At 41.7% G+C, this 17,910-nt stretch overlaps 1 protein-coding gene across 4 annotated transcripts in view; it reads left to right on the top strand.

Annotated features, from left to right (window-relative positions):
* Positions 1-17,910, top strand: part of odf2a (outer dense fiber of sperm tails 2a) — a 75,302-nt gene that overhangs the window by 20,062 nt on the left and 37,330 nt on the right. For all 4 annotated transcript variants that reach the window (XM_078226228.1, XM_078226227.1, XM_078226225.1 and 1 more), the window contains exons 7-15: positions 4,953-5,084; positions 6,103-6,177; positions 7,137-7,208; positions 8,614-8,730; positions 9,960-10,145; positions 12,176-12,285; positions 13,289-13,424; positions 16,607-16,717; positions 17,149-17,253. In XM_078226228.1, the coding sequence (XP_078082354.1) occupies positions 4,953-5,084; positions 6,103-6,177; positions 7,137-7,208; positions 8,614-8,730; positions 9,960-10,145; positions 12,176-12,285; positions 13,289-13,424; positions 16,607-16,717; positions 17,149-17,253 (1,044 nt within the window). The remainder of the gene's footprint in view (positions 1-4,952; positions 5,085-6,102; positions 6,178-7,136; positions 7,209-8,613; positions 8,731-9,959; positions 10,146-12,175; positions 12,286-13,288; positions 13,425-16,606; positions 16,718-17,148; positions 17,254-17,910) is intronic.

The following is a 17,910-nucleotide window of genomic DNA, read 5'->3' as shown; positions in this document are numbered from 1 at the left end:
ACGTATTGGGTTAAAATCAAACCACTACTTACCCGGGGAGCACTCCTAGGAAACTCGATCAGTCAATTCAGCATTATAATTGTTGAGGTCCCATTACTGGCTTATTTTATGGGGACAGGCTATCTGATCCGTTTGCTGCTAACCTAACAACAGGAAAGTGGAATGTGTTCAGTGAGTCCAGACAGAGGGTAAAACGTATAAGTATAACTTTTGTGTCTAAGGAGATGGCCAGTGTTACAGGAACAGGGGCGAATGCAATGATATTGGGCAGGAACATAGGATAGGGAGGGAATTGAAAGCAAGGGGGCGAGGTGGGGGTGGAGGGTTGTCGGAATGGGGGAGAGAGGGAGGACAGGAGGGAGGGTTTGGAGAATTGACTTGTTGGGGGGGATGGTAGGGAGATGACATTGCATACGAATGTAGCAAAGGAAGAAGGGGTTGGATGGGGAATGGGATGGGCATGATATGAAAGTAATTGGATGGGGATATATTAGGAAGGATGAAATGGCATGGGAAGGGTATTTGAAGAAGTTCTGTTGCAATAAAGATCTAACTTCACTAATTTTTTGTTGGATTTCTGGTAGTTCTATCTAAATCCTTAATGATATTAAGCACGTTCTATCAAATTCTTGTCCTAAGGTGAAAAATCTCCGCATCCATCCAATTAGTTGTACACCCTTGCCCTTGCAACCATTTTGATAAATCTCTTCTGTACCCTCACCAAAGCTTAAAATGTGGGGCCCAGAATTGGATGTGATACTCAAGCTGAGGCTGAACTGATCTTTTATATAGTTCCAGCATAACCTGCTGACTTTTGTCTCTTGTTTATAAAGCCCAGGGTCCCATGCGCTTTATTAATGTCTGTCCTGCCACACTAGAAGACTTATGCACAAACATCCCTGGTATCTTTCTTCTTGCATCGCTTTTAAAATTATACCTTTTTAGCATGTGTTGACTCTTGGATTCCACCCACCAAAATACATCACTTCGTGCGTGTCTGCATTTAATTTTGTCTGCCATATATCCACCAACCTGTCAATTTGCTCTCAAAGTCTTGCACTATCCTCCTCATTGTTAACTTTCAAAATATTTTCTTTATTCATTCGTGGGACATGGGTGTCACTGGCTGGCCAGCATTTATTGCCCATCCCTAGTTGCCCTTGAGAAAGTGCTGGTGAGCTGCCTTCTTGAATTGCGGTAAGAAGTTTAACAACACCAGGTTCTTCTTACTGTGTTTACGCCAGTCCAACGCCGGCATCTCCACTTCTTGAATCGCTATAGTCCATGTTCTGTGGGTTGATCCACAATGCCGTTAGGGAGGGAATTCCAAGATTTTGACCCATCAACTGTGAAGGAATGGCGATGTATTTCCAAGTCAGGATGGTGAGTGGCTTGGAAGGGAACTTGCAGGTGGTGGTGTTCCCATTTATCTGCTGCCCTTGTCCTTCTAGATGGAAGTGGTCGTGGGTTTGGAAGGTGCTGTCTAAGGATCTTTGGTGAATTGCTGCAGTGCATCTTACAGATAGTACACACTGCTGCTACTGAGCGTCGGTGGTGGAGGGATTGAATGTTTGTAGATATGGTGCCAATCAAGCGGGCTGCTTTGTCCTGGATGGTGTCAAGCTTCTTGTGTTATTGGAGCTGCACCCATCCAGGCAAGTGGAGAGTATTCCATCACACTCCTGACTTGTGCCTTGTAGATGGTGGATGGGCTCTGGGGAGTCAGGAGTGAGTTACTCACCGCAGTATTCCTAGCCTCTGATCTACTCTTGTAGCCACTGTGTTTATGAGGTGAGTCCAGTTGAGTTTCTGGTCAATGGTAATCCCAAGGAATTTGATAGTTGGGGATTCAGTGATGGTTACACCATTGAATATCAAAGGGTGCTGGTTAGAGTGTCTTTTATTGGTGATGGTCATTGCCTGGTATTTGTGTGGCACGAATGTTACTTGCCACTTATCAGCCCAAGTCTGGATATTGTTCAGATCTTGTTGCATTTGAACATGGATTGCTTCAGTATCTGAGGAGTCGTGAATGGTGCTGAACATTGTGCAATCATCGGCAAACATCCCCACTTCCGACCTTATGACGCTGAGAAGGTCATTGATGAAGCAGTTGAAGATTGGGCCTAGGACACTACCCTGAGGGACTCCTGCTGAGATGACTGACCCTCCCCAACCACAACCATCTTCCTATGTACCAGGTATGACTCCAACCAGCGGAGAGTTTACCAGTTTTGCGAGGGCTCCTTGATGCCACACTTGATCGAATGCAGCCTTGATGTCAAGGGCTGTCACTCTTGCCTCACCTCTAGAATTCAGCTCTTTTGTCCATATTTGAACCAAGGCTGTAATGAGGTCAGGAGCTGAGTGACCCTGGCGAAACCCAAACTGGGCGTCACTGAGCAGGTTATTGCTGAGCAGGTGCTGCTTGATAGCACTGTTGATGACCCCATCCATCACTTTACTGATGATCGAGAGTAGACTGGGCGGTAATTAACCGGGTTAGGTTTGTCCTGCTTTTTGTGTACAGGGCATACCTGGGCAATTTTCCACATTGTTGGGTAGATGCCAGTGTTGTAACTGTACTGGAAGAGTTTGGCTAGGTGAGTGGTAAGTTCTGGAGCACAAATCTTCAGTACTATTGCCGGAATGTTATCAGGGTCTTTGCAGTATCCATTGCCTCCAACAGTTTTTTGATGTAATGTGAAGAGAATCGAATTGGCTGGAGACTGGCATCTGAGATGCTGGGGACCACTGGAGGAGGCCGAGATGGATCATCCACTTGGCACTTCTGGCTGAAGATTGCTGCGAATACTTCTGCCTTATCTTTTGCACTGGTGTGCTAGGCTCCTCTGTCATTGAGAATGGGGATATTTGTGGAGCCGCCTCCTCCAGTGAGTTGTTTAGTTGTCCACCACCATTCACGACTGGATGTGGAAGGACTGCGGAGATTAGATTTGATCCATTGGTTGATCGAAATATTATATCTGCAGAATTCAAAATTTGCCCTGAACACACCTTCAAAACAGCAGTGGTGCTACCACTGAACCTTGGGGAACAGTCAAAAAAAGTCATGCAACACAATTCTATCCCCTGACCAACCCAGTATTCATGCTGCCACTGCTAACCCCCACCAACAAGCCCAGTATGTGATACACTACCAAGTGCCTTCTGGAAGTCCGTGCACACACTTTAGCTGCAGTGCCCTCATCCATCTCTTCTATCAGCCCATCAAAGATCTCATGGAAATGTCAAGTCAGTCGAACATTACCTTCCTGGTTGTTTGAAAGCTGAGGCTAAATGTGCCATGGTCCTCAAGTTGCCAAATTTCTATATGTAAATCATAGTGTTCACTGATCTTACCAATTTACATTTCTATGATGCCTCCTGTATAGGAAGATAACTGAGTACCTGTGGGGCAATGGAACTCTAAGCAGAAGAGATGTGAAACAGAAAGTTTGGGTTTCATCAAGGGATTCTAGAACCAAATGGCTTTTGAGTGTCAGGAACAATGTATAAGTTTAATTTCTATTTGTGTGTTTAGAAAGATGGCACGTGGTTCAAGTTTCATTTAATTTATTTTTCTGAGAGCTTGATACCGGGAAGCCTGGAGACTCTGTTTGGATGTGTGCATTTTTAATAAGTTTTTACAGCCCTTGAAGTGAGGAGGTGGGTTACAAAGGGGTTTGTAGTTTAGTGGGTTTAGGGGGCAGAAGCATAAAGTAGAAAAAACTGCTGTAGTCTAGCGACAGGAGTACATAGACATTAGGAAAGTCAGAGGGCAGTTCGGTTACTGTGTGCATACCACAGAATGAAGGCAGGAGTTCTAAACTTCAGTAAGAAATCCTGCAAGACAGCTAGGGAACTGAGTTTAGTTTACTCTGAAGTTGAAGCAATAGTGAGTTTAGTTTTGTTCTTTGGATGCCTTGGAATGATACCAGCTGGGGGAGGAAAGCATCTAGTGAATGCTCAGAAATCCACTGGAAGAAAACTGTTCGCAACTGAGCGAGCTCCAGCAAGAAGCCTTGGGGTTGAGGTGGTGGTAAATCTTTACTGGGGTTTTGTGTCTGAAAGGGTATTGCTGGGATAAAAGGAATAGTGTGAATTTGAATTCTTTTCTGGTGTTTGTGTCCAACCTGTTTGTCAAGGGTAATACAGTGCATTTTTCTTGCTTAATACATATTTTATTCTTTGTGTTAAAAGTACACTGGCACACTCTTGTGAGTGTGTTCAGTAACTGACCTCCAGTTTCCTTGAAAAGAACAAAGTTGGGATCTGTCAAGTGAGCTTTTACTTTGGGATCTGACTTGTTCAGTATTATCATTAGCTGGGATTGTTAATGAGGCTTTTGGAAGCTGGGAGGGAGATGATTTAAATTCTAGAGACAACGGAAATGATGATTGATACTATCTGCTGATTGTGCAGCAAAGCACCAAAGGATGCATGTGCGCGTCCATCAGTGGAGATCATTAAGGAATGGTGGGTGAGGTAATAGTTCAGTTAGAAGCAAGAATGAGCAGCCAGCAATTTTGGTTTTATGGAAAGGGTTCCCCAGTGGTCTTGTGGTAATAGGAGAATATTTACTTTCCCCTAGAAAGTTTAAATACTGTATTATGAACTTTTGGGTGAATACAGGTAAGCTGTAAGATTTCCCGTTGAAAGCAGGATTGGCTCTGTGATTTTTCTCAGTGCAAATTTCTAATGTTCATCGTGTCGTTCTGGATGGGAAAGGAAAGGAAGAACTGGGGATAAAAAGCCTTGCATTTTTATGGTGCCTTTCAGGATCACTGGACATCTCAAAGTGATTTGCAGCCAGTTAAGCACTTTTGAAGTGTGGCTACAATTTTGATGTAGGAACTGTATAAGAGGATGATTCAATGTATTTCTCAGGGTCCCTTCAAATTTGTTGCTCTTCTATATTTCCATATTAACTTCACATTCTTTATTTTAAGGAGAAGCCAATATCAATGTCAGAAAGTAACCTGCTATCACGGCAGAAGGAGTTACTACTGCAGAAACTGGAAACCTTTGACGTAACAAATCGATCTGTTCGGCAGCTACTTAAGGAACAGCACACACAAGAGGTGAGTTTCAACAGCCCTGGGTAATGTTAATTCTGTTCTCTGGTTGCATTCAATTGGAAAAAGATTTCTCAAATTTTCACACTTGTTTGGAGTTGGGTTGTTTCTGATGTACCTGGACATTTCTACGGTGACTTTTTTTTATTGTCAGCAATAACTCAAGTGGTGGCACTCTTGCCTCCAAATCAAAGGTCGTGGGTGGCTTGAAGTCACATTCCACTGTACTTGAGTATAATCTAGGCTCACTGTTCAGTTCAGTACTGAGGGAGTGTAGCACTGTCAGAGGTGCTGTCTTTCAGATTTGATTTGATTTATTGTCACATGTATTGGCATCCAGTGAAAAGTATTGTTTCTTGCGTGCTATACAGACAAAGCATATCGTTCATAGAGAAGGATATGACATTAAATTTGTAATCCTGTTGGGTGGACATAAAAGATTCAGTGGCAACATTTTGAAGAAGGAAAAGGGAGTTTTCCCAGTATCCTAACCAATAATTATCTCTCAAAGCATCACTAAAACTAATTCAAAAGCAGAATTTTGTGGATGCTGAAAACTTGAAATAAAACCAGAAAATACTGGAAATACTCAGCAGATCTGGTTAGCATCTGTAGAAAGAAAATTGAATATCTAAAAATGGTTATGTAAAAATCTCCAACTGGTTATCTGGCTGTTATCACATTGCGGTGTGGAAACTTGCTGTGCAAACATTGGCTGCTTTGTTTCCTACATTACAATAGCGACTACATTTCAAAAGTGCTTCATTGGCTGGAAGGTGCTTTAGGGCATCTTGAGGTTAGGAAAAGTGCTATAGGAATACAAGTCTTTTTTATTTCTTTTAAGTGGACTTTGTGAATCTGAAAGGTTTATTTTAATTAGTTATAAATGGCTGTTTTCATGTATTGTGCATATGGTGTTTGCAGCATATTCATTTCACAAAATGTTAGCAAAGAGCCATTTTGTATGGATGTTTTGGTATGTTGAAGTAGAGCTCCATTGTTTAATTTCCTTGTCTTTTAACAGACTGATGCTTTGAGACTGCTTGAGCAAAAGGAAGCACTCCTTGAAAAGCTGGCCCAATCAGAAGCAGAAAATGCGGTGAGTGGTGCTGATGGTGATATTGTATGCAGGGTGAGGGGGGCAGAGACCTACACTTGGCCCCTTCTAATTCACAGAAGTGCAATGTTATGAATTGTGCTATCAACAATAGCTTGTTCGATGAAACAAAATACATCTCCCAGGAGTTCCCCCATTCCCATAGGCATTTGTATGTCTAGTTGTATGTCTAGCCCATCCCTAGTTGCCTGAACTGTGGCTCTGGAGCCACATGTAGGCCAGACCAGGTAAGGACGGCAGATTTCCTTCCCTGAAGGACATTAGTGAACCAGATGGGTTTTTCTGACAATCGCCATGGTCATCAGTAGATTCTTAATTCCAGATTTTTTAAATATTGAATTCAAATTCCACCATCTGCCATGGCAGGATTTAAACCCGGGTCCCCAGAACATTAGCTGAGTTTCTGGATTAATAGTCTAGTGATAATACCACTAGGCCATCGCCTCTCTTGTGTTTCAGCTATGATGCCACCCATGTTCAAGGAGCCTGCCAAGGTGCACACAGGAACAATTTTTAGTTGGGTGAGGAAAAGGTGGATTCCTATAGAGATGGGAGGTTTAAAAGTTATCAAAGAAAATAAAATGACCATGATCGCACTAGAAGTATAATGCAATAGCTTTCATTTATCTAGTACCTCCAATGTAGCAAAACAACCTAAGATATTTCACAGAGGCATAATCTCACAAAATTGGACAACTGAACCAAGGAAGAGGGCGTTGGGAAAGGTGACTTAAAAACTTGGTCAGAGACATAAAAGATTAATTTGTATGCATAGAGATCTATCTATCTTTAAATGACACGACATTAAATATGGAATACAAGGACCATGAGGGAAACCGCCAATGAGGAACTTGTTGCATCACATACACAGGTATTCAGAAAACATGGATATTCTGAAATTGTATTTAATGTATGTAATCATTTTCATGTTGCTTGTTTAGCGTATGTCAGTGAAGCTGCAGGAGATTGAAAATCAGATTGACCAACTGCTTATTCAGTATCAAACAGAAAAGGTGAGTTTTTTTTATTCATTCGTGAGACATGAGCGTCTCCGGCTAGCCAGCATTTATTGTCCATCCCTAGAAGTGAAGTTGAGTGCACCTTGAAGGGCAGTTGAGAGTCAGCCATATTGCTGTGGCTCACATGTAGGCCAGACTGGGCAAGGACAGCAGATTTCCTTCCCTAAAGGACATTAGTGAACCAGATGGGTTTTTCATGGTCATCAATAGATTCTTAATTCCAGATTTTTTTTATTCAATTCAACTTCCACCATCTGCCATGGCGGGATTCGAACCCGGGTCCCCAGAACGTTGGCTGAGTTTCCGGATTAATAGTGTAGCGATACCACTAGGCCATCCCCTTCCCACAAGTGTGTACAATGATGGGGGGAAAAGGGGTAAAGTAGCACCATGAATTGGGCTTACTGTCTTCTCTTTGTTTTAGCCCATCCAACGTCATGTTTTAGGATGATTTCCCGTGGCTAATATTTAGTGCAGCAGTCGGCTCTTTGCTTTAGCACAATTTGTGTTATGTAAATGCTTGCACAGAAAGTTCAAGCACATCTTTTTTCCATGTTGTTTCACTCGGTAGCTTTGCCCTCTTCCCTTCAGTGATGTCTGTGGGTTGGAGAATCTTCTTCCTTTGTTCTCAGTAAGTGAAGCTTTGCACAGGAGCAAAGGGAAACTGATTTTCCCCTATACTGTCACCTCACTGCCTTCAGAAAGGAGTGAGAAACTGGACTCTTTTTGACTAAAGGTGAATGAGATGCAATAGAGATATGAGGGACTTTGTTATGGTAAATTAGGAAAAGTTTATTTAATTGAGTCTGTAATTAGGAGAAATGAAGATCACTGAAAAAACGAAGGGGGAGTTTTGCAGATTTTTTTTTTAACCTTCTCTTGCTTCTGGGCATTAGGCAGTTTGAACCCATTAAGAGTAGTAGATAGAATAATTGTATGCTGGTCTGAGTTCCATATTCTGTGGTGAAGAGATGTAGAAAGTTGTCCTCCTAATACAAGGTTATAAGAGTTGTTCTCATGACAAATCTGTTAGTAGCAGGAACGTAAACTAACTCAGCTACACCTTGATCCTGTATCAATCCAAAATGTCTTGTACAGAAATCTCGCAGCAAGTTTAAATGCTGAATTAACTACACTTTGTTGCTTCTGGCTAACTGGAAGCTGCACTTGGCTCTGGAAAGTCTGTAACTTTCTTGGTGTCTTGGTACTATTTCTTTCAAAATATTGAATGTTCCCACCAATTAGCAGGCAAATTCATGAGATCTATCATTCAAGCTGTAACCTGTTGATTACCAAATGTAAGGTTCCATTGGTGAACAGTCCTGAGCTAAGCTTGTGTATCTGGGAGCTGAGCAGTAAATAGCTAGAGTTGCTGGATCACTTTGTTTTCCTCCTTTAGGACAATGCTCGTGCAGCAGCAGAATTCTCCAAGTCGCTTGAAAACACACGAGCCCACCTACAAGGACAGCTTCGCAGTAAAGAGGCCGATAACAACCGCATGCTTGTTCAGATCAGGGTAATCATTCTTCTTTTGATGTGGCAAAACTGAAATTGAAAAGCAGTCTGCTGTGTTCTGAGGTACATTTGGAAGTTCATGTTCTCTCCAGTTTTCTTTCAGATTTGTTAGCTTTTCTCAATTGATAGCACTTTTTCCCTTGTGGCTTCAAGCCCCACTCCAGGATTTAAGCATCTAGTCTAAGTTAGAGGTGTTGTCCAAATGTTGCAGTTGTGCTACCGAACCCTGACTGACCAGATGTACCACAATTAATGTAAAAACAATCGTGCCACAATTGTTTCCTACTTGCTGATTTTGCTGATCCAGATTAGGTCAGTTCTATCATCTGAGTTTTATTTGTGGCAGCAGTCACCTAGCAATGGGAGAAATGTTATGTTTTTCACAGTTGTTGGTGTGTTCTATCTTTTGTGCCCATATATTTGTTTGGTCAGAATGCTGTGGCATGTGCGGACTTGCTCTTTTGGCCTGTAAGCAGACATACACAATTTTGTTTACTTTACTGTAGCTTTTGGTTATTAAGCTGGACATAAGGACGCTGCTTAATGTTAACATTGGCTTAATAAGTAACTAATTGCAGCTGCATTATATGTTGTGAGCAAATCTCCTGTGCTATTGCTCCTGCTAAGGTAGTTCGGTCACCAACCATTGGAAGCTGTTCAAATGGGGCCTCTCTCTTTCCAAGATGCGAAACAGTTAGACTTCTTATCGGCTAAAGTTGCATGCTGCCAAGTGAAAGGTTTAAGTGCAGGTTTTCGAATAGTAACAAACCTCTGTGCGCATCTTCACTTGTGGGTTCTTGCACCGCTCTGGGAAATTAGCACATAATCTAGTTGATCCTTCGATGCAGTACTACACAACAAGGTCAGCTAGTGTTCTACACAACATTCCTCCCTCAGACAACAGTAAAGGCAGATTATTTGATCATCTCCAGGCAGTTTGTAGGATCTTCCTTTGTGTGAAATGGTCTTATGTTTACCCACATATTTAAACACTGCAAAAAATTAATTTGTTGCGCCTAAAGTGGGTTTGAGATGTAGTGAGTTGCTATATGAATGCAGGCCTTTCTTGTTGTACCTTGTTATGTGATTTGTTGTTGACTAATCTTTGTTTTCCAATAGCAAATTGTTAAGTAGTCTACAGTTAGAGCAATTTACTTGTTTGCCCTAAGTTAATTTGATTTTGTTTATTTGGTTGGAACACTAAAAGAAATTCCAAATTTCCTCCTCCAGAATTTTGAGCGTACCATTTCACAACAGAAGGGGGAGTTGGACTACCTGACAGAGCAGCTACGGCAATTTCAAAATAAAAGGGACAGGGATAAAGAGGCCTTGAAGAAAGCGACAAGGGCTCAGAAGCAGCGAGCAGAACGCAGTGAAGATGCAGTTGAGCTGCTCAATGTCCAGCTAATTGACAAGGTGATGAAATACAGTCAGTAAGGAGTGTTGTGCTTCTCCAGAATTTAACACAATCCTAGAACTGATTAATCAGCAGATGAACTCTGTTGAACCACACCAGATGATTAAAGTAGGTAATGAAAGGCAGAATACAATACCCTCCCAAAAAGGTAAATATCAGGTGTTGCGATACTTTTCTTGAAAGTCGATAAAGGTTGAGATTCACAACTATTTTTGGAATAAAGCCACAATATTCCATGGATTTTGAACAGACACAAATTTTACTATACAAGTTTAGAAAGATGAAACAATTTACGATGTGTATTCTATACTCAAACGTTTAGGGTAAGTATGAGGTACATGTGAATTAACAGACAAACTAGTCAAAAACACCGCACTGCAGGGTTAAAGACAGATTCAACCAAGACAGAGTCCGTGGGTTTCTCTAGAACCCATCCAGATGTCAGTAAACACTAAGTCAAGCAATCTTGTTGAAACTGTTTCACGAGGGATTCCCAGCTTCACCTTCAAAGCTCTCGCCTTGGAATTCTCTCCAGAAGTCATTTCCAGTCAGATAGCTTTAAAAATGGCTCATCCTTCAGAGTTTCAATCTCGCCATCTAAGATTCCTTTTTCCCTGGATTCCTGAGTACGTTCAGCACAAGCTTACCAAGCACACTTTCAGATCAATTACTGTGCCAAGCAGAACACCACTGCCCCAATGGTCTTTTTTACTTAAAGTCTACTCCCTGTAGCTCTTTAATTTTTAAACTTAACTAGAACCTATTCTTGTCCTTGTCACTGTGATATGCAGAGGCAGAACTTAGCAAAACTGACTGCCTCAAGAAGAGCTGTTCACTGACCCTTGACCTGATCTGATGACCTATCAAAACAGTGTTCCATGCCTTTTGGTAGACATGAGCCAATGTAGCAAGCATTGGAACATCCCAGAATCGTAGAATCCCTACTGTGCAGAAGAGGCCATTCGGCCCATCAAGTCTGCACCACCTCTCTGACAGAGCATCTCACCCAGGCCCTCTTCCCCCACCCTATCCCTGTAATCTCACACTTTACCGTGCTAATCCATCTATCCTACACTCCTGAACCTTAAATGTTAGCATCTAAGGATACAAAGACCAATGGATTTCCTGAGAGGACATTTCTTGTCTTTACATAGGTTCAAAGTGATTGGTAGAAAGATTAGCAAGGAGATCAGGAAAAGTCTTTTCACCCAGAGGGTCGTGGGAGTCTGGAACTCTCTACCTGAAAGGATAGCAGAGGCAGAAAACCCTCATTTAAAAGGTCTCTGGAGAAGCACCTCAGTAATTTGCAGGGTTACAGACTAAATGCTGGAAAGTGGGATTAGGCTAAGTGAATTATTGTTTAGCCAGTGTGGATACAATGGGCCAAGTGGCCTCTTTCTAGGCTGTAAGCATTCTATGATTCATTGAGGTATGGCTACTTGAGATGCAGAGATACTGGACAGGTTATGAAAATATAAAGACTTGTATCTGTATTATGCTTTTTACAACCATCAGATGTTTTGAAATACTTTACAGCCAATGAAGTACTTTTGTAGGAAACACAGCACCCAGGATACCAGAAGTCGGAGCTTTACCCTGTACTTATAATAATCTGGGAATTATATTGCATTCTTCAAAGTTAAAATTTATTTATTAGTCACAAGTAAGGCTTATGTTAACACTGCAATGAAGTTACTGTGATATTCCCCTAGTCGCTACACATCAGCACCTGTTCGGGTCAATGCACCTAAACCAGCACGTCTTTCAGACCGTACTGCATATACAGTGTTATCACTCACTTTGACCAAAAAACATTCCCATTTAATACCAATTCATTTTCTTATCTCTGACTTCATTAACACTTGTTGAAACATTTAGAATATTTTCCTGGAAGTATAGCTGCCAAGTTCATGTAGACCCAATGATATTTTTCAGTTTAGGATATTTGGCTATGTTGTTTTTCTCTGTTGCTTTACTGTTAGGAAAAAATGGTTCCAGTATGAATCCTGTTTGGTTGGTTCATCTGTAGGAGTCCCAACTGGCAGATGCACTGTCAACGGTTGAGACGTGGCGAAGTTGTCATAACAAGGTGATGAAAGAGAAGAGTCAGCTGGATGTTGAGATCTCCGTCTTGAACAAGTAAGGAAGCTGAAAATGTGCAGACAAGCAGTATTGTTCAGTTTTTTACTACACTGAACTTTTTAAGGAGTGTTATATTTCATAGCGTGCTTGTACTGAGACTAATACTTGCAGTGTTTATTTTGCCCAAGCAGTACTTTGGTTATACCATGGCTGTTTGGACATTTTACTGCAGAGGAGGAATTCAGAATGGCTGTGAAGATGCCACGAACGTGCTTCCTCACTCTGCCCTATTATAGACTCCAGTTACCCTGGCAGGCTGGGCAAACCCTGTTGCTGTTATTGCTGTTCCTCGTGGTCTCCCTACCTCGCTCTGATGCTTTGACCCATTTGCTCCTTTAGGGGGTTGGTACCAGCGAGGGAGGGTGAGAGAGAGCATGACCAAGGGTGGAGAGAGGGCACACCATGACTATGAATCCAAAAGAGAATCCACACTCTCCAGTCACAGGCTGTTCTCTCCTGCATTTGCTGCTGATAGGCTCATCAGTGAGCCAGCAGCTTAAATGTTGTGCAAAGCTTTTCTGCCAAATACTGAAATGTGTTTGAACAAGTGGATCTTACTGAGTAAACATAACTGAGTTTTTTAAAATTTCAGAAGATTCAACATGAACCTGAGCTGGCTTTAAGCTTGTTTTGAAAACACTGGAATGATGGTCTTTTCAGACCCATGTGATGCAATCGTGTTGTCTGTTGTTTCTGTCTCTTGTTGGAACCCAACTAGATATAAAATTTGAAGCATTGAATTTGTAGTATTGTAGACTCAATCATGAAAGAGATTCCATATATACTTAACTCATAGATCTCCGGTGGCATTGCCAAGTGTTGGTTCACAATGCTGTATAAGGTGGTTACAAGACTACTTGGTAGTCTTGATTCTGACAACCTACTGTGTTGTCAGAATCTGTTTATACAGGGAATTCCCATTCTAACTGATTGCATGCCTAGAAGTGAATGCACAATCAAAGGTTTCAAATGCAATACACAGAATTTTTCCTTCTGGCAGCCGCATTACAGATCTGCTGGATCAAACGCATCACGTGGAGGACAAGGCTCGAGGAGAAATGGAGTCAATGATAAAAAAGCTGCAGAAGATGTCCTCCGAAAGCACTTGCATCAAAATGGAGAATGAGACAATGAAGGTACTGTATTCCTTTGCTCAAAACTCTATAAGAAAATACTTAGAACGCAGGACTTTGCTGAACTAATCAATTTTTTAATCATGGAATCTGGGATAACTTTTCTAATTACTCACCTAGCGTCAGTCTTCTAAAAGTCACTTTGCAGTTGCCTGTGGTGGCATTCACAGCCAAGGCAATACAAGATTTGACCCTTTATTTATGCTGAACAAACTTGGCCTGCGTGGCAGGAGAGGTGGGGCTTTATTGACTGGCGAGAAAAGATCCTGATTATAATGGGATATAATTAAATCACATTTATACTGTTTTCAATGTTGCAACTTTATAAAGCTTATTTATTTTTAGTGTCACAAGTAGGCTTACATTAACACTGCAATGAAGTTACTGTGAAAATCCCCTAGTCGCCACACTCTGGCGCCTGTTCAGGTACACTGAGGGAGAATTTAGTATGGCCGATGCACCTAACCAGGGCATCTTTTGGACTGTGGGAGGAAACCAGAATACCTAGAGGAAACCCGTGCGGGCACGGGGAGAACATGCAGATTCCGCACAAAGTTGGGAATTGAACCCAGGTCCCTGGCGCTGTGAGGCAGCAGTGCTAACCACTGTGCCACCGATTTTTGCTGATAACTCGGATACATTTTGTGACTCCTATTAATGGTGGTCGACTTTTGTTAATTTTTGCTAATCTTTGTAACCTGATATGAATTTGTATTGCTGTTTAGAAGGAAATATTTCCAGAGATCAGCACCTGCTGCACTCCTGCAAACAGGGTGGAGTCTGTTGCTGTTAAAATTTTGCTCATAAAGAACTGTTGAACATAGTTTTTGTGGGAGGAGCTGGTTTGGAGTTAATTTTCAAAATTCTGCATCTGATTAGAGACTGCTAATTTAGTCCATGTTTAATTTAATTGAGGGTAATGCAGTTGCTTTATTACTGGACTAGTAATCCAGAAAACTGGACCAATAGACAATGGTCATGGTTGTTGGAAACCAATCATCTTCAGCCCAGCACTTAGTTGCAGGTAGTGTCCTAGGCCCAATCATCTTCAACTGTTTCATCAATGATCTCCCTACCAATTTAAGGTCACAAGTCAGGATTTGTGCTGATGAATACACACTCTCCAGAACCATTTGCAACCCTCAGGTACTAAAACAGTCTGTGCTTTCGTCCAGCAAGAACTGGATGATATTCTGGCTTGGGCTGATAACTGACAAGTAACATGGCACTTGAGCAATGATCATCTCCAACGAGAGAGAATTTAACCAACTCCCTTGACATCCAATGGGATTACCATTGCTGAATCCCCAGGCATCAGCATCCTGGTCAGGGATGAGATTATTATTGACTAGCCACTTAAATACTGTGGCTACAAGAGCAGGTCAGAGGCTTGGAATCCTGGAGAGAATAACTCTTTCTTGACTTCTCAGAGCCTGTCCACCATCTACAAGACACAAGTCAGGAGTGTAATGGAACATTTTCCACCTCCTAGATGGGTGTGACTCCCATAACACTCAAGAAGTTTGACACCATCCAGGAGAAAGCAGCCCACTTGATCAGCATCCCACCCACAACTTTAAACATACACTCCCTCCGTCACTGATGCACAGTGGCAGCGATGTGTACCATATCTAAGATGTAACTCGACAAGACTCCTTTGGCATCATCTTTGAAACCCGTGACCTCTATCCCTCTACCACCTAAAAGAATAAGTGCAGCAGACATGTGGGAACACCACTACCTGCAAGTTTCCCTCTAAGTTGCATACTGTCCTGACTTGGAACTATATTGACAGCATTCCTTCACTGTTACTTGGTCGAAACTTGGAATTCCCTCCCTAAAAGCACCTACACCACATGGACTTCAGTATTTCAAGAAGACAGCTCACCACATTTTCTCAAGGGCTGTTAGCAAAGGGGAATGAATGCTGCTTAAGCAGCAATGTTTATAATCCATGACCAGATTTTTTTTTAAATTGAGAATGAGTTCAAATCTCACTGCAAGTTCAAGAATTTGAATTCTGTGTGTACAGAAAAAATCTGGAAATAAATAAACAACTGGGATCAGTAAAAGTAACCATGTAGTTTGATGGATTGCTGCAAAAACTCAACTGGTTCACTAATGAAGGAAACTGTACTGGTTATATGTGACTTCAGTCTCATGCCACTCTGAAATGGTGCAGCATATCACTCAATTCATATCTTCCTAATAGGTATTAAATGGCGACCTTGCCAGTGATATACAGATCCAGAGAATGGAAAGGATTGGGAATTATTTATCTTTAGGTGTTTTAAACTGCATTTGTTCAAAGTGTCACAAGCTGCAGCCTCTGAGTTGGGGAAATTTGAAATGATAATCAGCTGGCATTGAAAGGGCTTGAACAAATTGGGATGGGGAGAACAGGGGTTAGTTATTAAATTTGCTTTTAAGTGCTTTGTTATATTGTCTTGAATAGCCTAACAAATATCGACAATGTAAATCTACAAATATCTATTCAAGTGGGGATGACACTGTATTCATATGAGCCTAGCTTAAGGTATCTGCAGAGAATGTTCTCGATGGAATGGGTTGATTGACAGGCATGCTGGTGAATTCCATGGGGAAAGCATTTGAGACACTCCCTTGCAGCTCTTTCTGTGAATATAAGCCAGCAAAAGGAAAGAGCTCGAGAGTCACATGCCACTCAGTCAAGTTTTAAACGAGAGATCGCAAAGAACAGGCCTTCATCTGGGCACAAGTTCAGCTTTTTGCTGTTTGTTGACTACAATGAATTGTAATGCCAAAAAAGTTAGCCCATGAAAGGGACAAAGTATCTAGTTACTCATTTTCTGATAGGAGAGAAGTTAATTGGATTACAGCGTGGTTTGATTATTACTGGTGTCTGTCAATCAGCCCATTTACTTGAGGGGTGTAAAATAAAGCAACTTAATGATTCATATCTGATCTTGTCTCAGTAAAATGGTTTCCGTTCTCCTACTGAAAGATTGGAGTAGCACACATTAGATTACAGAAGGATGGATACAAGATATTCTAAGCACATGGCAGTGACTAGTTCCATTGTACCCATGATATTTTAAGGCAAACCTAAAGTTTGTACCTGTCATAAAGTAGTTAACAAGTTCCATATTTCTAACATTGTACCTGTTCAAACCTCAGACTGCTTTTTCTTTTCCAAACATAATTAGGCGAATATGTCAGCCGTAGAAGAGAAGCTGACGTTTGCTCAGGCTGAGATGCAGCAGCTGAAAGTCTCTGTCAAACGCTACGAAGAGCTGGTGGATAGTTACAAATCTCAGGTAATGAGCTCAGGGGACTTCGGAACATGCATCTCACTGTGTTTCACTAAAGTCCAGGTACAAATATTTGCCTAATTTTGATATGTGATCCTACCACTTGCACTTGGGTTGGTAATGTTACCATTGTTTTTTTCTAATTTTTATTTTGCTGTATGATGGTTGGGAACACTTATTTTTATGGGGATGGTGGGGACAGTTGCATGTCTGGATAAGTAAACCTTTGTGCAACATGAGGGAATGATGAAAGTAAAAGGTAATTGATTAAAGGCAGAAATAAAAAGAGGAGTTCAGGACATTGAAAGCAGACAGGAACTCAATTTTGCTGCAAGTGGGAAATAATTGTAAAACCCTATTTGGAGGGAAATCTTGAGAAACCTTGTGCTGATTTTAAAATGCTGTGTTAATAAATAAAATGCTTGGCATGCATCCAGTTAATGAAGACACGAATGGAGGCAGATGAGTGCAACATGAAACTGGCGAAGGCAGAGAAGGAGAACAAGCTACTGAAAGACGATGTGAATAAGGAAATTGAGCAGGTAAATACTGCAGTAGAGGAGCAAATGTTTCCTTAAGCAAGAGTTTTTTTAAATTTGGGAGTGGTTGGGGGTCGCAAGGCAGAATTTTTTTTAAAAATCATGTCTGCCCTATGGATGGGAGCCATGAGGTGGAGATGCCGCATTGGACTAGGGTGGGCACAGTAAGGAGTCTGTCAACATCAAGTTAAAGTCCAACAGGTTTATTTGGAATCATGAGCTTTCGGAGCGCTGCTCCTTCATTACCTGATGACCGAGCAGTGCTCCGAAAGCTCAGGATTCCAAATAAACCTGTTGGACTTTAACCCTGGTGTTGTGAGACTTCTTGGTATGGATGGGATGTAAAGGAAAACAGTGAATGCTGTCAATACTACAGATTGGCTAGCCTCTTAAACAGAAAAATGTGCTGGCGATTTGGGTGGATCATTTTATCAGATCTACTTTGCTGCAGTGTGGTTGGGGTGAAATCTTCTGGGAGGAGAAAGCAGTTATGTGCAATATGTTTTGAGTTCAGGAAAGGGCTAACAGCATTCTGGGAGTACCTACACCATACAAACTGCAGCAGTTCAAGAAGACGGCTTGCCTCCACCACCTCAAGGACACTTGGGATTTGCGATAAATGCGAATCCTAGCAGTGCTGCCAAAAACGGATGGGAAAGG

This window comes from Mustelus asterias, chromosome 13 (assembly GCF_964213995.1).
Source record: "Mustelus asterias chromosome 13, sMusAst1.hap1.1, whole genome shotgun sequence".
Taxonomy (NCBI): domain Eukaryota; kingdom Metazoa; phylum Chordata; class Chondrichthyes; order Carcharhiniformes; family Triakidae; genus Mustelus; species Mustelus asterias.
Note: the sequence above shows the minus strand (reverse complement) of the source record. Positions and strands in the feature narration are given on the sequence as shown.